We start from the raw sequence: 20,606 nt of genomic DNA on the forward strand, positions 1-20,606 counted from the left end.
TGGAGTGTTTAAACTATTATGTCAATCACTCTAAAGGGAATATTTTGTGATCTTTAAAAGATGTAAGTGAGTGGCTTTGCACAGAGGGTGACTAAAGATGTTTTCTGTGTCCCGATTGGCTGACCTGCACCCAGGCATTAAAGGTGTTGAGCAAGGTGAAGGGGTCTCCCTGGTTGGAGTGCAGGGGCTGGCGTGCCGTGGCACAGTCGGGGTTGTGTTGGGCCGAGCGGAGAAATGGAGACTGAACACTGAGGGCAGCAGCTACGGTCAGGACCGGCTCCACCAAGTTAAACACAGACCCCAGCACCAGCATCTTACCTGGACACACAGAGAGGTCAAGGGTTAAGGGTCAGGACCGTCTCCACCAAGTTAAACACTGACCCCAGCATCTTACCTGGACACACACATGCCACTTCAAAAACTATTTCAAATATCTTAATGACTTTCACATACATTCGAAGTGAGTATTCAGATATTTTTAGTTGAATATTGGAATGTATCTGGAAATACACTTGGAAAGTATTGGCATATATTTGAAAAATACTCAAATACACTCCCATACATTTAAACCAAAGTATTTGAAAATACTTTCAAATACTTCCAATAGCACTAGATGATTCAGGCCCCATTATTTGAAAATACTCTAAAATACACAGGAAATAAGTATTTAAATAAATGTATTTGAACACAGATTTAGAGGTCAGGGCTTGTGGTTTATAAAGAGAACGATAACTAGGATGGCAGAAATCACAACAGTGATATTTCTTTATTTCAGAGGGATGTACCTATGACCACGTCAACAGGAAGTTGTGCCAGCAGGCTGCCTATAGAGGTGAGCTCTCCTCTCGCGTCTAGCGCCCCCTGTTCCCTGAGGTAGGTTACTGCGGTCTGGATACTGGCCGCAGGAGGAGGGTCGATAAACACAAAGGATCGTGGGTCTCCCAGACTCATACTCTTCATCTGTAAGGACAGGAAACAATATTTTGGCATGTAGAAGTAACTATAGGGAATAGAAAACCAGAAACGTGAAGAGGGATTTCAGTCGTTCAGTACCTGTAGTACTAGTGAGTCCAGGGCCACCCTGTGTATCTCTGGGACGAGGTAAGGTGTGATGGGTTAGAATACCTGTAGTACTAATGAGTCCAGGGCCACCCTGTGTATCTCTGGGACGGGGTAAGGTGTGATGGGTTAGGATACCTGTAGTACTAGTGAGTCCAGGGCCACCCTGTGTATCTCTGGGACGGGGTAAGGTGTGATGGGTTAGAATACCTGTAGTACTAATGAGTCCAGGGCCACCCTGTGTATCTCTGGGACGGGGTAAGGTGTGATGGGTTAGAATACCTGTAGTACTAATGAGTCCAGGGCCACCCTGTGTATCTCTGGGATGGGGTAAGGTGTGATGGGTTAGGATACCTGTAGTACTAGTGAGTCCAGGGCCACCCTGTGTATCTCTGGGACGGGGTTAGAATACCTGTAGTACTAGTGAGTCCAGGGCCACCCTGTGTATCTCTGGGACGGGGTTAGAATACCTGTAGTACTAGTGAGTCCAGGGCCACACTGTGTATCTCTGGGACGGGGTAAGGTGTGATGGGTTAGAATACCTGTAGTACTAGTGAGTCCAGGGCCACCCTGTGTATCTCTGGGACGGGGTAAGGTGCGAAGGCCTCGTAGTCGGACTCAGAATAGAGCCGGTAACACACCCCGGGTCCCGTCCTGCCGGCCCGTCCTTTCCTCTGTTCAGAACTGGCTCGACTGATCCAGAACTCCTGCAGACGCTGCATCTTCGCCTTCGGGTCAAAACTCATCTCCTTCACCTTGCCTGGAGGACACATTCAGAGGTAATATATTGTGTCCTGTCTCTCCTTCACCTTGCCTGGAGGACACATTCAGAGGTAATATATTGTGTCCTGTCTCTCCTTCACCTTGCCTGGAGGACACATTCAGAGGTAATATATTGTGTCCTGTCTCTCCTTCACCTTGCCTGGAGGACACATTCAGAGGTAATATATTGTGTCCTGTCTCTCCTTCACCTTGCCTGGAGGACACATTCAGAGGTAATATATTGTGTCCTGTCTCTCCTTCACCTTGCCTGGAGGACACATTCAGAGGTAATATATTGTGTCCTGTCTCTCCTTCACCTTGCCTGGAGGACACATTCAGAGGTAATATATTGTGTCCTGTCTCCTTCACCTTGCCTGGAGGACACATTCAGAGGTAATATATTGTGTCCTGTCTCTCCTTCACCTTGCCTGGAGGACACATTCAGAGGTAATATATTGTGTCCTGTCTCTCCTTCACCTTGCCTGGAGGACACATTCAGAGGTAATATATTGTGTCCTGTCTCTCCTTCACCTTGCCTGGAGGACACATTCAGAGGTAATATATTGTGTCCTCTCTCTCCTTCACCTTGCCTGGAGGACACATTCAGAGGTAATATATTGTGTCCTCTCTCTCCTTCACCTTGCCTGGAGGACACATTCAGAGGTAATATATTGTGTCCTGTCTCCTTCACCTTGCCTGGAGGACACATTCAGAGGTAATATATTGTGTCCTGTCTCCTTCACCTTGCCTGGAGGACACATTCAGAGGTAATATATTGTGTCCTGTCTCTCCTTCACCTTGCCTGGAGGACACATTCAGAGGTAATATATTGTGTCCTCTCTCTTTCACCTTGCCTGGAGGACACATTCAGAGGTAATATATTGTGTCCTGTCTCCTTCACCTTGCCTGGAGGACACATTCAGAGGTAATATATTGTGTCCTGTCTCCTTCACCTTGCCTGGAGGACACATTCAGAGGTAATATATTGTGTCCTGTCTCTCCTTCACCTTGCCTGGAGGACACATTCAGAGGTAATATATTGTGTCCTGTCTCCTTCACCTTGCCTGGAGGACACATTCAGAGGTAATATATTGTGTCCTGTCTCTCCTTCACCTTGCCTGGAGGACACATTCAGAGGTAATATATTGTGTCCTCTCTCTCCTTCACCTTGCCTGGAGGACACATTCAGAGGTAATATATTATGTCCTGTCTCCTTCATCTTGCCTGGAGGACACATTCAGAGGTAATATATTGTGTCCTGTCTCTCCTTCACCTTGCCTGGAGGACACATTCAGAGGTAATATATTGTGTCCTGTCTCTCCTTCACCTTGCCTGGAGGACACATTCAGAGGTAATATATTGTGTCCTGTCTCTCCTTCACCTTGCCTGGAGGACACATTCAGAGGTAATATATTGTGTCCTGTCTCTCCTTCACCTTGCCTGGAGGACACATTCAGAGGTAATATATTGTGTCCTGTCTCTCCTTCACCTTGCCTGGAGGACACATTCAGAGGTAATATATTGTGTCCTGTCTCTCCTTCACCTTGCCTGGAGGACACATTCAGAGGTAATATATTGTGTCCTGTCTCTCCTTCACCTTGCCTGGAGGATGATCCACCCACACACACACACACACACACACACACACTCGGGAGTTCCAGGTCGTGGTTCGGTTGTCTTACCCGAGTCGACGACGAAGCGCACCCCGTCGATGGTGACGGATGTCTCTGCGACGTTGGTAGAGATGATACATTTCCTCACTCCCGGAGGAGAGATGTCAAACACCTACAAGAAACAAGATATAATAATACAGACCTGCCCCATAGACCTGCCCCATAGACCTGTCCCATAGACCTGCCCCATAGACCTGCCCCATAGACCTGCCCCATAGACCTGCCCCATAGACCTGTCCCATAGACCTGCCCCATAGACCTGCCCCATAGACCTGTCCCATAGACCTGCCCCATAGACCTGCCCCATAGACCTGTCCCATAGACCTGTCCCATAGACCTGTCCCATAGACCTGCCCCATAGACCCAGATTCATACATGTGGGGCTGTGAATTGAGCTCAGTGTGTCAGGGACCTGCTACCGTACCTCATCCTGCTGTACCTCATCCTGCTGTACTGCTACTGTACCTCATCCTGCTGTACTGTACCTCATCCTGCTACTGCACCTCATCCTGCTGTACTGCTGCTGTACCTCATCCCGCTGTACTGCTACCGTACCTCATCCTGCTGTACTGCTACTGTACCCCATCCCGCTGTAATGTTACCGTACCTCATCCCGCTGTACTGCTACCATACCTCATCCTGCTACCATACCTCATCCTGCTGTACCTCATCCTGCTGTAATGTTACCGTACCTCATCCCGCTGTACTGCTACTGTACCTCACCCTGCTGTACTGCTCCTGTACCACATCCTGCTGTACTGTACCTCATCCTGCTGTACTGTACCTCATCCTGCACAACTGCTACTGTACCTCATCCTGCTGTACCTCATCCTGCTGTACTGCTGCTGTACCTCATCCTGCTGTACTGCGACTGTACCTCACCCTGCTGTACTGCTACTGTACCTCATCCTGCTGTACTGCTACTGTACCTCATCCTGCTGTACTGCACCTCATCCTGCTGTACTGCTACTGTACCTCATCCTGCTGTACTGCACCTCATCCTGCTGTACTGTTACTGCACCTCATCCTGCTGTACTGCACCTCATCCCGCTGTACTGCTACCGTACCTCATCCCGCTGTACTGCTACCATACCTCATCCCGCTGTACCTCATCCTGCTGTACTGCTACCGTACCTCATCCCGCTGTACTGCTACTGTACCTCGTCCTGCTGTACTGCTACTGGACCCCATCCTACTGTACCTCATCCTGCACAACTGCTACTGTACCTCATCCTGCTGTACTGCTGCTGTACCTCATCCTGCTGTACTGCTACTGTACCTCACCCTGCTGTACTGCTGCTGTACCTCATCCTGCTGTACTGCTACTGTACCTCACCCTGCTGTACTGCTGCTGTACCTCATCCTGCTGTACTGCTACTGTACCTCATCCCGCTGTACTGCACCTCATCCTGCTGTACTGTACCTAATCCTGCTGTACTGTTACTGTACCTCATCCTGCTGTACTGCTACAGTACCTCATCCTGCTGTACTGCACCTCATCCTGCTGTACTGTTACCGTACCTCATCCTGCTGTACTGCTAGTGTACCTCATCCTGCTGTACTGTTACTGTACCTCATCCTGCTGTACTGTACCTCATCCTGCTGTACTGCTAGTGTACCTTATCCTGCTGTAACAGGGACAGGGTGCTGTGGAGGGGCAGGACGATCCAGCGCTTGGTGTGTGTGGCGTAAGCCTGGCATGCTTCCAAGATGGTAGATATCTCTGCCACGCCGCTGAGGAACAGAAGCAGGTCGCCCCTCTCCTCGGGCGGGTAGCGCTGGTCGATGCCCTGCAGCACACGGAGGTACGGCCGCGGGTCCAGCTTCTCCGACCGGGACGGCTGCTCGTCTTGTGGGATGGGCTGGTAGATCACCTACATGTCAGAGAGAGAGAGGGAGAGGAGGGTGACACAGTCTTCATCCTGAATAACACCGTCATCCTTCTGGTTAATAGTAGTGCACTATATAAGGAATAGGGTGGGACTCAGCCATAGAAGAAAAGTGAGTTCCTGGACGTCACAGGGAGAGACGGGAAGAGGAATTATCTAGAAACTGAACGGCCCAATCTTTAATTTCAACAGCCTGACCCCTGCCACGTTGTTTGACAGGGATGAAAAATAGGACTAGAGAAATTTTAGGCCTAACCACTTTAAAATTCACAGAGCTACGAATGCAAGGATGTATGATTTGCTTGACTTAGAGTTGAAGTCGGAAGATTACATACACCTTAGACAAATATATTTAAACTCAGTTTTTCACAATTCCTGACATTTAATCCTAGTAAAAAATGCCCTGTCTTAGGTCAGTTAGGATCACCACTTTATTTTAAGAATGTGAAATGTCAGAATAATAGTAGAGAGAATTATTTATTTCAGCTTTTGTTTCTTTCATCACATTCCCAGTGGGTCAGAAGTTTACATACACTCAATAAGTATTTGGTAGCATTGCCTTTAAATTGTTTAACTTGGGTCAAATGTTTCGGGTAGCCTTCCACAAGCTTCCCACAATAAGTTGGGTGAATTTTGGCCCATTCCTCCTGACAGAGCTGGTGTAACTGAGTCAGGTTTGTAGGCCTCCTGCTCACACACACTTTTTCAGTTCTGCACACATTTTCTATAGGATTGAGGTCAGGGCTTTGTGATGGTCACTCCAATACCTTGACTTTGTTGTCCTTAAGCCATTTTGCCACAACTTTGAAAGTATGCTTGGGGTCATTGTCCATTTGGAAGACCCATTTGCGACCAAGCTTTAACTTCCTGACTGATGTCTTGAGATGTTGCTTCAATATATCCACATAATTGTCCTCCCTCATGATGCTATCTATTTTGTGAAGTGAACCAGTCCCTCCTGCAGCAAAGCACCCCCACAACATGATGCTGCCACCCCCGTGCTTCACGGTTGGGATGGTGTTCTTCGGCTTGCAAGCCTCCCCCTTCTTCCTCCAAACATAACAATGGTCATTATGGCCAAACAGTTCTATTTTTGTTTCATCAAACCAGAGGACATTTCTACAAAAAGTACGATCTTTGTCCCCATGTGCAAACCGTAGTCTGGCTTTTTTATGGCGGTTTTGGAGCAGTGGCTTCTTCCTTGCTGAGCGGCCTTTCAGGTTGTGTCGATATAGGACTCATTTTACTGTGGATATAGATACTTTTGTACCTGTTTCCTCCAGCATCTTCACAAGGTCCTTTGCTGTTGTTCTGGGATTGATTTGCACTTTTTGCACCAAAGTACGTTCATCTCTAGGAGACAGAACGAGTCTCCTTCCTGAGCGGTATGACGGCTGCGTGGTCCCATGGTGTTTATACTTGCGTACTATTGTTTGTACAGATGAATGTGGTACCTTCAGGCATTTGGAAATTGCTCCCAAGGATGAAACAGACTTGTTGAGATATAAAAATTAATTTTGAGGTCTTGGCTGATTTATTTTGATTTTCCCATGATGTCAAGCAGAGAGGCACTGAGTTTGAAGGTTGGCCTTGAAATACATCCACAGGTACACCTCCAAATGACTAAAATGATGTCAATTAGCCTATCAGAAGCTTCTAAAGCCATGACACCATTTTCTGGAATTTTCCAAGCTGTTTAAAGGCACAGTCAACTTAGTGTATGTAAACTTCTGACCCACTGGAATTGTGATACAGTGAATTATAAGTGAAATAATCTGTCTGTAAACAATTGTTGGAAAAATGGCTTGTGTCATGCACAAAGTAGATGTCTTAATTGAATTGGCAAAACTATAGTTTGTTAACAAGAAATTTGTGGAGTGGTTGAAAAACGAGTTTTAATGACTCCAACCTAAGTGTATGTAAACTTCCTGACTTCAACTGTATACAACATCTCTGAGTGCTGTCTATTCCTATACTTCTGATATAGCATTGTCCAGAGGGTTTTCAGACCTCTCCCTGGGGACCCCCTAGCCCTTCCATTTATTTCAACTCTTCCAGAGCACACCTGATTCCACTCGTCAACTAAATCATCAAGCCCTTGACGAGGTGAATCAGGTGATCTTCTTCAGGGCTACAACCAAAATATGAAACGTCTGAGGGGTCCCAGAGGAGAGGTTTGAAATCTATTGTCCACTCACCTGTATAGGGAAGAGCCGGCCTGGTACCTGCAGCACAGGTGCAGTATTAAAGTAGCTGGAGAAGAGTTTGATGTTGATGGTGGCGGACATGAGGACCAGGCGGAGGTCGGGACGGGTGGCCAGGAGGGAGCGCAGGACCCCCAGGAGGAAGTCGCAGTGGAGGTGTCGCTCATGCACCTCATCAACAATCAACACCTGGGCGGAATAGGGAGGAAGGTAGATCCACACACGGACTGGTTACGGAACAACTAGGGTGCGTCTCAAATGGAACCCTATTCCCTATATAGTGCACTACTTTAGACCAGAGCCCTATAGAACCCTATTCCCTATATAGTGCACTACTTTAGACCAGAGCCCTATGGGAAGAATTGGGACACAGCCCTAGAAAGGCATAAAACCCCTAGAAATAGTGAGAGTAAAGTGATCTGTCTGTTCTGTAACCCACCTGGTATATATACAGTCCCTTCAGAAAGTATTCAGACCCCTTGACTTTTTATTTTTTAAGTTACAGCCTTATTCTAAAACGAATGAAATCATTGTTTTAATTCTAAATTTGATTAAATAAATACAAATCTTCAGAAATCTACACACAATACCCCATAATGACAAAGCGAAAATAGGTTTTTTGAATTTTTTGAAAATGTGTTAAAAATAAAAAAATAAGAATACCTTATTTACATAAGTATTCAGACCCTTTGCTATAAGACTCAAAATTGAGCTCCATTGATCATCCTTGAGATGTTTCTACAACTTGATTGGAGTCCACCTGCAGCATTGAAGAACACAGTGTCCTCCAACATTATTAAATGGAAGAAGTTTGGAACCACCAAGACTCTTCCTAGAGCTGACCGCCCGGCCAAACTGAGCAATCGGGGGAGAAGGGCCTTGGTCAGGGAGGTGACAAAGAACCCGATGGTCACTCTGACAGAGTTCCTCTGGAGATGGGAGAACCTTCCAGAAGGACAACCATCTCTGCAGCACTCCACCAATCAGGCCTTTATGGTAGAGTGGCCAGACGGAAGCCACTCCTCAGTAAAAGGCACATGACAGCCCTCATGGAGTTTGCCAAAAGGCACCTAAAGGACTCTCAGACCATGAGAAACAAGATTCTCTGGTCTGATGAAACCAAGATTGAACTCTTTGGCCTGAATGCCAAGCGTCACGTCTGGGAGACCAGGCACCATCCCTACGGTGAAGCATGGTGGTGGCAGCATCATGCTGTGGGGATGTTTTTCAGTGGCAGGGACTGGAAGACTAGTTAGGATCGAGGGAAAGATGAACGGAGCAAAGTACAGAGAGATCCTTGATGAAAACCTGCTCCAGAGCTCTCAGGACCTCAGACTGGGGCGAAGGTTCACCTTCCAACAGGACAACAACCCTAAGCACACAGCGAAGACAACGCAGGAGTGGCTTCGGGACAAGTCTTTGAATGTCGAGTGACCCAGCCAGAGCCCGGACTTGAACCTGATCGAACATCTCTAGAGAGACCTGAAAATAGCTGTGCAGCGACGCTCCCCATCCAACCTGACAGAGCTTGAGAGGATCTGCAGAGAAGAGTGGGAGAAACTCCCCAAATACAGGTGTTGCCAAGCTTGTAGCGTCATACCCAAGAAGACTTGAGGCTGTAATCGCGTCGTCGTACAATAGTGTGTAGATAGATTAAATATGTTTTTTTTCTCATCAATTTTAGAATAAGGCTGTAAAGTAACAAAATGTGGGGGGAAAAATCAAGGGCTCTGAATACTTTTCGAAGGCACTGTATATTATCAGGTATATTTTATATTTATATGTATTATATATTATATTACCTGGTATACATTATATTACCTGGTATATATTATATTACCTGGTATATATTATATTTACCTGGTATATATTATATTACCTGGTATATATTATATTTACCTGGTATATATTATATTACCTGGTATATATTATATTACCTGGTATATATTATATTTACCTGGTATATATTATATTACCTGGTATATATTATATTACCTGGTATATATTATATTACCTGGTATATATTATATTTACCTGGTATATATTATATTTACCTGGTATATATTATATTTACCTGGTATATATTATAAAACTGGGTGGTTCAAGCCCTGAATGCTGATTGGCTGACAGCCGTGGTATATCAGACCGTATACCACGGGTATGACAAAACATGAATTTGCTCTATAATTTAGTCCATAACCAGTTTATCATACCCAACCTGGTGGGTTTGAGGTATATGGCTCTAAGGGCTGTATCCAAGCACTCTGGTTGAGATAATGCCAAGAGTGTGCAAAGCTGTCAAGGCAAAGGGTGGCTACTTCTAAAATATAAAATACATTTTTCATTTGCTTAACACTTGTTTGGTTACTACATGATTCCATGTGTGTTATTTCATAGGTTTGATGTCTTCACTATTATTCTACAATGTGGAAAATAGTAAAAATAAAGAAAAATCCTTGAATGAGTAGGTGTTCTAAAACTTTTGACTGGTACTGTATATTATATGACCGGGTATATATTATATTACCTGGTATATACAGTATTATATATTATATTACCTGGTATATATTATATTACCTGGTATATACAGTATTATATATTATATTACCTGGTATATATTATATTACCTGGTATATACAGTATTATATATTTTATTACCTGGTATATATTATATTACCTGGTATATACAGTATTATATATTATATTACCTGGTATATATTATATTACCTGGTATATACAGTATTATATATTATATTACCTGGTATATATTATATTACCAGGTATATACAGTATTATATATTATATTACCTGGTATATATTATATTACCTGGTATATACAGTATTATATATTTTATTACCTGGTATATATTATATTACCTGGTATATACAGTATTATATATTATATTACCTGGTATATACAGTATTATATATTATATTACCTGGTATATACAGTATTATATATTATATTACCTGGTATATACAGTATTATATATTATATTACCTGGTATATACAGTATTATATATTTTATTACCTGGTATATACAGTATTATATATTATATTACCTGGTATATACAGTATTATATATTATATTACCTGGTATATACAGTATTATATATTATATTACCTGGTATATACAGTATTATATATTTTATTACCTGGTATATACAGTATTATATATTTTATTACCTGGTATATACAGTATTATATATTATATTACCTGGTATATACAGTATTATATATTATATTACCTGGTATATACAGTATTATATATTATATTACCTGGTATATACAGTATTATATATTATATTACCTGGTATATACAGTATTATATATTATATTACCTGGTATATACAGTATTATATATTTTATTACCTGGTAAATACAGTATTATATATTATATTACCTGGTATATATTATATTACCTGATATACAGTACCAGTCAAAAGTTTGGACACACCTACTCATGAAGCTGGATGAGAGAATGCCAAGAGTGTGCAAATCTGTCATCAAGGCAAAGGGTAGCTACTTTGAAGAATCTAAAATATTAAATATATTTTGATTTGTTTAACACTTTTTTTGGTTACTACATGATTCCATATGTGTTATTTCATACTTTCGATGTCTTCACTATTATTCTACAATGTAGAAAATAGTAAAACTAAAGAAAAAAAAACCCTTGAATGAGTAGATGTGTCCAAACTTTTGACTGGTAGTGTATATGATATATTATATTACCTGGTACTGCTCCAGGGCCCCGTCAGCCTGTATCTGTCTCAGTAGTAACCCCTCTGTGAGGAACAACAGCTTGGTGGACGGGGTACGGGTCCCCTCGAAACGGATCTGGTACCCAACCTGCAGATAAAACATAGCTGTGTGTCAGTCTGCTTGTCGCTCTGATAAATGTCTGGGTGTTGATTTGGTCTTTGTGGAAGGTGCACAATATTGTGAAAAATGATCTCTTTCAGAGGAGAAAAAAAACACTTACTATTGTGTGAAAATGATTACATTTGTTTGATATCCCTATCTAAGCGTGATTCCAAAAACGCTATTTTTCAAGGCTGTAAATAAACAGCTTCTTACTACACCACTACCTACCTTGGATCCATACTGGTTGAGACTCTCGAAGCTGACCCTCTTGGCGAGGGAGATACAGGCAATCCGTCGAGGCTGAGTGCAAGCTATGTGACTGAACCCAGAGGATAGGAGGTACTGGGGGACCTGGGTGGACTTTCCACAGCCTGTATCCCCCGCCACCACTACTACCGGGTTGGACCGCACCAACTCCACGATCCGGTCCCGGTACTGGAAGATAGGAAGGGCTTTCTGCTCCGTCCTCAACTTGGCCAGCTTCCCAAAGCTCTGCCTCTGGTTGAAGTCCAGGAAGTGTAGCAACGCCAGGCGACAGTCAGCAACCTCCTGACTCCCTGGACCTGAGGAGCTCTGTCTGTGTCTCTGATCAGACCTCCCAGACCCCTCCAGCCTCTCCTCTGTGTCTTTAGTACAAACTGACACGTTGATCCGATAACGGGCGTCATATTCCCTAGGCAGACCAAGATCTACAGTCTTCTTCCTGTCTCTGCCTTCCTCCATGTCTTCCTTCCTGCTGCTCCCTGACATGTCCTTCCTGGTTTTGAACCTCTGGAAGCGCTCGAAGAAGCTCCAGAACTCTTTGTGTTCCGTGGTTCCGTTCTGGATGTAGTCATGACGACGGAAGAAGATCTGGTCCATCTGAGCTCGGCACTGAGGGTTGTCCCAGTCCCAGCTACGGCTGTCTCTTCTCCTCTCTGACATCTTTAACGTTACAGCTTTATATAACACACACTCGTGACACTGATATCAAGTCAACCAGATTAGTAAATCAATAAGACTAGCTAGACGCTCACTCAATAGTCAAGGGTCTCTTAACATAGACGTCTGAGTTAGTTAGCTACTAGCTAGCAACTCCTTTGCGTTCAAGATCAATAATGTGTAAGCTAGCTATAGCTAAATGTTATCTTGGTTTAGTTTATTTAATAATCCAAATACCCATAATCAATCCAGTAATCCGTCCAGGTTATGCTTTCCTGTTTCATCAGATCAATATTCAAGATCGCACCAACAGAAAAATGCATAAAAACGATTGACAAAGTTAGCAGCGGAACAATAATAAGGACGGTCCGTCTGAACTATTGTCCGACGACAACTGCAGCCATTGGGTATATAGTTCCGCATGGTGAAGTTCGATTTCTTTCACATTTTTTTATTTCACCTTTATTTAACCAGGTAGGCTAGTTGAGAACAAGTTCTCATTTACAACTGCGACCTGGCCATTGACAAATCAAATACTTTATTGTAAATGTTTTAAATGAAATCTCAAACCATGTTTAGTTCTTATGTTATGTTTCTTGTGAACACTGTAATAGCAAACACATGCAATATTCAGATCATTTTACCGGTTGCAATTATTCATTTTTAGAAACATCTTGAACTGCATTCTTTGTAGTTTAATTATCACTCTGCACTGATCAAGAAAGGGCTGGCTCACAAAAGCTCTACTGTTCTCTACTGTATTTTCATCAGAAACACTCCAGGCTCCACCTCCACTGAGGCTTATCCGATTGACAGAGTACAGAAGGCTGTATAACAGGTAGGGAGATTTGCATTGTGGCTGGAGAAATGGAGAGAACAGGTGGAGGTGTGGAGAACTCTGGAGCTGACAGCAGTCTGGTCGTCTGGTCTCTACTGACCTTTTGTCTTCTGTCTGGTCCTGCCACAGGTACTATGGGGGGGCGATTACTGTGTGATTAGCTCAGCTGCACATTAGAGGTCAATTCAAATTAAATACTCACATTTTCCAAAACTAGCAGCTGCCTAATCATGATTAACTGGGGGGAAGTCCTCACAATAACCTAAAATACAGTCAGTCATATGTTAATAACATGATTGATGTTTACAGATATTCTCTTCTCACAGGTGACCAACATGCCCACTGCTCTGAGTTCCTCTGTCTCAGCCATCCCTCTCTTCTGGTGAGGCTCCTCAGCTTCTCCTCTGAGCAGGGTCCCTGTGGTTACCCCATAGACCTCCCTCCTTCAGGCCTCCCATCTGGCCAGGGCTTCCCTCCTTCAGGCCTCCCATCTGGCCAGGGCTTCCCTCCTTCAGGCCTCCCATCTGGCCAGGGCCTCCCTCCTTCAGGCCTCCCATCTGGCCAGGGCCTCCCTCCTTCAGGCCTCCCATCTGGCCAGGGCCTCCCTCCACTTCCACCAGGCCTCCCAGGACTGGCCCCTGGTCCCCGGGCCTGGAGCCCCCTCAGCCCCACAGTAGTGATTGTCCCGGGCAGGAGGCCGGCCAGGCTGCAGCCCAGCTGGGCGAGGGTGATGGCGGGGGAGCTGTTAGAGGCGGGGCTGGTTAATGTCCTGGTAGCTGATTGGCTGCTGCCCCCAGAGCAGGAGATCACCGAAGGAGCCAGGCAGGTGGGAGAGAGGCTGGCACAGGCCATACAGACACTACTGGTAGGTACATGTTCCACACTGTGTAAAACGTGTCCAGTAATATGCTTTAACTGGGTCAGGGAAACTGGCCCAAATTGAACATGAGTAACTGTGTTATAGTGTAATAGACATGTTGAGGTGTTGTTTATTCCTCAGGAGGACCAGGACTCTTCTCCAGAGCTGTTCCACCTGGTAGGGTTTGGTGTTGGGGCCCATGTAGCTGGTGTGACTGGGGCCTGTTTGGAGGGAACTATTGGCAGGATCACAGGTACTGAGACATGATATAGGGTTACATCTGGTAACAGTCCATTCTGAGTTTCTGATGAACTGACAGGTGAAATTGAGTGTTTTGTAATGATTATAATATTTTTTTAATGTGCTCTGATCCAACTCAGGCCTGGATCCGTTCTCACCACTGTTTTCCGAGGCAGACAGCAGCCTGTCTCTGGATCAAACTGATGCTCAGTACGTGGATGTGATTCACACCAACTTTAACCGTGAGGAACTCTACACATACCTAATAAGCCATGTAGTTACACCTAATAGTATAATAGATTTATTTAGACATTTTTTAACCAAATCAGTAAGTTCATTACCTGGTGTATTTTTCAGCCAACGAGCCGGTAGCTCCCCTGGGGGTTCCTAGACCGTTGGGTCATGTTGATTTCTACATCGGCAGAGGATATCAACTTCCTGGTTGTCCTCAGGATCTCATGAAAAGTGTGTGACAGGTTTTTTTTTTATTTTATCATATAAAATATTATAACAAACATCATGCCTGGGGCCCATGTGACCTGACCAGGAAAAGCTGTGTCCTTTAGGCTATCTACTATAACACAGAGGTTGGGATGACTCATACATTTGGGGCAGTTCTGCAGGGTAGTCACCAGCTAGCACTGCCACAATGTCATAGAATCTGATTTAATCTAACCTTAAAAACACACTGCTAACTTTATACCTAACTTTAAATTAAGATCAAAAAGCCATTTTTTTTCCCATGAATTTTTAAGATATATATAGCCATTTTTGACTTTGCAGCTGTCCCATGTAGTGTAGATCGCTCAGTTCTGCCTCCAGGACAAGATTCAGCCCAATAAAGGTCAACCTGCGTGTTGGTGTGTTCCAGGGGAGCAGTACTTGCTGTGCAGTCACCAACGGGCCTATAGGTTGTTCACCAGCTCCATCCGGTCCTCCACCAGCTCCATCCGGTCCTCCACCAGCTCCATCCGGTCCTCCACCAGCTCCATCCAGTCCTCCACCAGGTCCTCCTGCCCTCTCACAGCCTTCCCCTGCCAGGGAGTAGAGGACTTCCAGAGAGCTCTCTGTACACACTGTCACCACCCTGGACTCAACATCTGCCCCCAGCTGGGTAAGAGACAAGATAATGTAGACCAGCTGGGTAAGAGATAAGATAATGTAGACCAGCTGGGTAAGAGATAAGATAATGTAGACCAGCTGGGTAAGAGATAAGATAATGTAGACCAGCTGGGTAAGAGATAAGATAATGTAGACAGCATAACTCTCTGACACACATTTCTCTATCTGAACAAAGAGGAGTTTCACACATGAAGAAACTGGTGTTGACGGCTGTTTATCATCATCAAAACACCATCAGCTATTGGTTCTTCTCTCCTATAGGCTACGACATCAGCTGGCTGCCTCCAGATCGACCAATCACCTTCCAGCCCCTGACCGCGGTCCTGGACATCACAGCAACAGACCCTTTCTGTGGTCAGAAACTCAGGACACACACACGCTGACAGTGTCACACGGTTACAGTCACTTCCTGTAGTGCAGGAAGAGTCGGTTAACCCGTTTTATGTCCTTTCTAGTGACGCCGTTCCTGTTGGAGGTGCACCTGGAGGGAAACGCCTCGTTAGAAGCTCAGCTATTTATTCAGCTGAAGGGAGACGTCAGCAAAACGCCTGTCATGTTGGTGTCCGGGTGAGAGACACTATCATCTGGTTCTTCATTTATTAATGTCTGCGTCTCAAATGGGACCCTATTCCCTACTCTAAAAAGTTCTGGGACATTGTAAAGTCCATGGAGAATAAGAACACCTCCTCCTAACTGCCCACTGCACTGAGGATAGGAAACTCTGTCACCACCGATAAGCCCACTATAATTGTGAATTTCAATAAGCATTTTTCTACGGCTGGCCATGCTTTCCACCTAACTACCCCTACTGCATTCAACAGCACTGCACCCCCCACAGCTACTCGCCCAAGCCTCCCCATTTCTCCTTCTCCCAAATCCATTCAGCTGATGTTCTGAAAGAGCTGCAAAATCTGGACCCCTACAAATCAGCTGGGCTTGACAATCTGGACCCTTTCTTTCTAAAATTATCTGCCGAAATTATTGCAACCTACTAGCCTGTTCAACCTCTCTTTCGTGTCGTCTGAGATTCCCAAAGATTGGAAAGCAGCTGCTGTCATCCCCCTCTTCAAAGGAGGTGACACTCTTGACCCAAATTGCTACAGACCTATATCCATCCTACCCTGCCTTTCTAAGGTCTTCGAAAGCCAAGTCAACAAACAGATTACCGACCATTTCGAATCCCACCGCACCCTCTCCGCTATGCGTCTGGTTTCAGAGCTGGTTATGGGTGCACCTCAGCCACGCTCAAGGTCCTAAACGACATCATAACCGCCATCGATAAGAAACAATACTGTGCTGCCGTATTCATTGACCTGGCCAAAGCTTTTTGACTCTGTTAATCACCACATCCTCATCGGCAGACTCAGTAGCCTTGGTTTCTCAAACGATTGCGTCGCCTGGTTCACCAACTACTTCTCTGACAGAGTTCAGTGTGTCAAATCGGAGGGCCTGCTGTCTGGACCTCTGGCAGTCTCTATGGGGGGCCACAGGGTTCAATTCTTGGGCCAACTCTTTTCTCTGTATACATAAATGATGTCGCTCTTGCTGCTGGTGAATCTCTGATCCACCTCTACGCAGACGACACCATTCTGTATACTTCTGGCCCTTCTTTGGACACTGTGTTAACAACCCTCCAGACGAGCTTCAATGCCATTCAACTCTCCTTCCGTGGTCTCCAACTGCTCTTAAATACAAGTAAAACTAAATGCATGCTCTTCAACCGATCGCTGCCTGCACCTGCCCGCCTGTCCAGCATCACTTCTCTGGACGGTTCTAACTTAGAATATGTGGACAACTACAAATACCTGGGTGTCTGGTTAGACTGTAAACTCTCCTTCCAGACTCACATCAATCATCTCCAATCCAAAGTGAAATCTAGAATTGTCTTCCTATTTCGCAAAAAAAGCATCCTTCACTCATGCTGCCAAACATACCCTCATAAAACTGACCATCCTACCAATCCTCGACTTCGGCGATGTCATTTACAAAATAGCCTCCAATACCCTACTCAACAAGCTGGATGCAGTCTATCACAGTGCCATCCGTTTTGTCACCAAAGCCCCATATACTACCCACCACTGCGACCTGTACGCTCTCGTTGGCTGGCCTTCGCTTCATAATCGTCGCCAAACACATTGGCTCCAGGTCATCTACAAGACCCTGCTAGGTAAAGTCCCCCCCTATCTCCGCTCACTGGTCACTATAGCAGCACCCACCTGTAGCACGCGCTCCAGCAGGTATATCTCTCTGGTCACCCCTAAAGCCAACTCCTCCTTTGGTCGTCTTTCCTTCCAGTTCTCTGCTGCCAATGACTGGAACGAACTACAAAAATCTCTGAAACTGGAAACACTTATCTCCCTCACTAGCTTTAAGCACCAGCTGTCAGAGCAGCTCACAGATCACTGCACCTGTACATAGCCCATCTATAATTTAGCCCAAACTACTACCTCTTCCCCTACTGTATTTATTTATTTTATTTATTTTGCTCCTTTGCACCATATTATTTATATTTTAATTTTGAACTTTCTTCAAACTACAAATCTACCATTCCAGTGTTTTTCTTGCCATACTTTATTTACCTCGCCACCATGGTCTTTTTTGCCTTTACCTCCCTTATCTCACATCATTTGCTCACATTGTATATAGTCTTATTTTTTTCTACTGCATCATTGATTGTATGTTGTTTTACTCCATGTGTAACTCTGTGTTTTTGTATGTTGTTGAACTGCTTTGCTTCATCTTGGCCAGGTCGCAATTGTAAATGAGAACTTGTTCTCAACTTGCCTACCTGGTTAAATAAAGGTGAAATAAAAATTTAAAAAAATATGGTGTTTATATATATCCCCATAGGGCCCTGGTCTAATGCTGTGTACTATATAGTCCCATAGGGCCCTGGTCTAATGCTGTGTACTATATATCCCCATAGGGCCCTGGTCTAATGCTGTGTACTATATATCCCCATAGGGCCCTGGTCTAATGCTGTGTACTATATAGTCCCATAGGGCCCTGGTCTAATGCTGTGTACTATATATCCCCATAGGGCCCTGGTCTAATGCTGTGTACTATATAGTCCCATAGGGCCCTGGTCTAATGCTGTGTACTATATATCCCCATAGGGCCCTGGTCTAATGCTGTGTACTATATAGTCCCCATAGGGCCCTGGTCTAATGCTGTGTACTATATAGTCCCATAGGGCCCTGGTCTAATGCTGTGTACTATATATCCCCATAGGGCCCTGGTCTAATGCTGTGTACTATATAGTCCCATAGGGCCCTGGTCTAATGCTGTGTACTATATATCCCCATAGGGCCCTGGTCTAATGCTGTGTACTATATATCCCCATAGGGCCCTGGTCTAATGCTGTGTACTATATAGTCCCATAGGGCCCTGGTCTAATGCTGTGTACTATATAGTCCCCATAGGGCCCTGGTCTAATGCTGTGTACTATATAGTCCCCATAGGGCCCTGGTCTAATGCTGTGTACTATATAGTCCCATAGGGCCCTGGTCTAATGCTGTGTACTATATATCCCCATAGGGCCCTGGTCTAATGCTGTGCACTATATAGTCCCATAGGGCCCTGGTCTAATGCTGTGTACTATATAGTCCCATAGGGCCCTGGTCTAATGCTGTGTACTATATAGTCCCATAGGGCCCTGGTCTAATGCTGTGCACTATATATCCCCATAGGGCCCTGGTCTAATGCTGTGTACTATATAGTCCCATAGGGCCCTTGTCTAATGCTGTGTACTATATAATCCCCATAGGGCCCTGGTCTATTGCTGTGTACTATATAGCCCCATAGGGCCCTGGTCTAATGCTGTGTACTATATAGTCCCATAGGGCCCTGGTCTAATGCTGTGTACTATATAGTCCCATAGGGCCCTGGTCTAATGCTGTGTACTATATAGTCCCCATAGGGCCCTGGTCTAATGCTGTGTACTATATAGTCCCATAGGGCCCTGGTCTATTGCTGTGTACTACATAGTCCCATAGGGCCCTGGTCTAATGCTGTGTACTATATAGTCCCATAGGGCCCTGGTCTAATGCTGTGTACTATATAGTCCCCATAGGGCCCTGGTCTAATGCTGTGTACTATATAGTCCCATAGGGCCCTGGTCTAATGCTGTGTACTATATAATCCCCATAGGGCCCTGGTCTAATGCTGTGTACTATATAGTCCCATAGGGCCCTGGTCTAATGCAGTGTACTATATATCCCCATAGGGCCCTGGTCTAATGCTGTGTACTATATAGTGAACAGGGTGCTATTTGGGATGCAGCCAATGTGTTTATCCGGTGATCGTCTTGCCAACTCTAACGTGCCGTTGACCCTTGTGTCCAGTCCTTCCCTGATGCAGTTTGAGCCTCATCAGATGCACCAGTTCATGGTTTCCGTAGACCCCGCTGTTCAGGAGATCCGAACCGTAGTTCTTCACTTCTACTCTCAACGCCTCCTGTACTTGGCCTGGAGGAAGACAAGGATTCACATCAGTCACCTAGTGCTGACGCAACTACCCAGACACCAAGGGTAAATATCATCGCTACATCAAACATAACACAGATGAGTTCTGGATTCAACTCTCCTCTTCCAGTTGCTAAAGAACAACTATACTGCTCCAAAAAAATAAAGGGAACACTTAAACAACACATCCTAGATCTGAATGAACTTGGAGTTACATTGTAGCTCTACCAACTGTAGCTCAGTTGGTGGAGCATGGTGTTTGCAACACCAGGGTTGTGGGTTTGATTCCCACGGGGGGCCAGCACAGAAAAAAAAAGTATGATATGTATGAAATGTATGCATTCACTACTGTAAGTCGCTCTGGATAAGAGCGTCTGCTAAATGATGTAAATGTAATGTAAATGTGTTGTTTAAGTGTTCCCTTTATTTTTTTGGAGCAGTGTATAAAGCCATTTCGACCCCAGTCGTCTGTGTGATGTCTGGGAGCACAACACTTAAAAACAAGCCTGTGTTTGTTCGTTACTTCCCACAGGTTAGTATCTTACAGGACCCGGAGTGTTACAGCAGTAGAGAACCAGAGAGTGGAAGTGTATCTGCAGATGGAAGAGTGAAGATGGATGGGAGCCTTTTTCAGGGAGGTCAAATACTGTGCTGGGTAATCAGAATATAACCGTACAAATATACTGAGAAAAGCCATGAAAGACTCCA

The 20,606-nt window shown here is 44.8% G+C and overlaps 2 protein-coding genes across 4 annotated transcripts in view; one reads left to right on the forward strand and one right to left on the reverse strand.

The window, feature by feature from the left end:
- dhx34 (DEAH (Asp-Glu-Ala-His) box polypeptide 34) overlaps positions 1-12,761 on the reverse strand; it is a 28,601-nt gene extending 15,840 nt beyond the window's left edge. For all 3 annotated transcript variants that reach the window (XM_029773929.1, XM_029773930.1, XM_029773928.1), the window contains exons 1-8: positions 11,684-12,761; positions 11,324-11,440; positions 7,582-7,776; positions 5,114-5,368; positions 3,504-3,606; positions 1,602-1,819; positions 786-960; positions 125-318 (exon numbers count right to left, since the gene is read on the reverse strand). In XM_029773929.1, coding sequence (XP_029629789.1) covers positions 125-318; positions 786-960; positions 1,602-1,819; positions 3,504-3,606; positions 5,114-5,368; positions 7,582-7,776; positions 11,324-11,440; positions 11,684-12,379 — 1,953 coding nt within the window. In that variant the 5' untranslated portion in view covers positions 12,380-12,761. The remainder of the gene's footprint in view (positions 1-124; positions 319-785; positions 961-1,601; positions 1,820-3,503; positions 3,607-5,113; positions 5,369-7,581; positions 7,777-11,323; positions 11,441-11,683) is intronic.
- LOC115206724 (phospholipase A1 member A) lies at positions 12,712-20,594 on the forward strand. The gene is made up of 11 exons (XM_029773932.1): positions 12,712-12,800; positions 13,148-13,343; positions 13,541-14,079; positions 14,215-14,326; positions 14,454-14,555; positions 14,671-14,778; positions 15,185-15,427; positions 15,697-15,789; positions 15,891-16,002; positions 19,779-19,964; positions 20,431-20,594. Exons 2-11 carry the CDS (start codon positions 13,244-13,246, stop codon positions 20,507-20,509), a joined length of 1,674 nt encoding a protein of 557 aa, XP_029629792.1. The 5' UTR covers positions 12,712-12,800; positions 13,148-13,243; the 3' UTR covers positions 20,510-20,594.
- The last annotated feature ends 12 nt before the right edge of the window (positions 20,595-20,606 follow it).

The sequence above is a fragment of the Salmo trutta genome, chromosome 13 (genome assembly GCF_901001165.1).
Source record: "Salmo trutta chromosome 13, fSalTru1.1, whole genome shotgun sequence".
In the NCBI taxonomy this organism is placed as follows: domain Eukaryota; kingdom Metazoa; phylum Chordata; class Actinopteri; order Salmoniformes; family Salmonidae; genus Salmo; species Salmo trutta.

What these genes read in the sequence shown, in the direction of transcription:
- LOC115206724 (XM_029773932.1), top strand. Translation starts at nt 13,244, where the DNA reads ATGGAGAGAACAGGTGGAGGTGTGGAGAACTCTGGAGCTGACAGCAGT. An exon ending in AACTATTGGCAGGATCACAG is followed by an intron (nt 14,327 to 14,453) that starts GTACTGAGACAT and finishes GATCCAACTCAG; the next exon opens with GCCTGGATCCGTTCTCACCA. An exon ending in CCTGTCATGTTGGTGTCCGG is followed by an intron (nt 16,003 to 19,778) that starts GTGAGAGACACT and finishes CCTTGTGTCCAG; the next exon opens with TCCTTCCCTGATGCAGTTTG.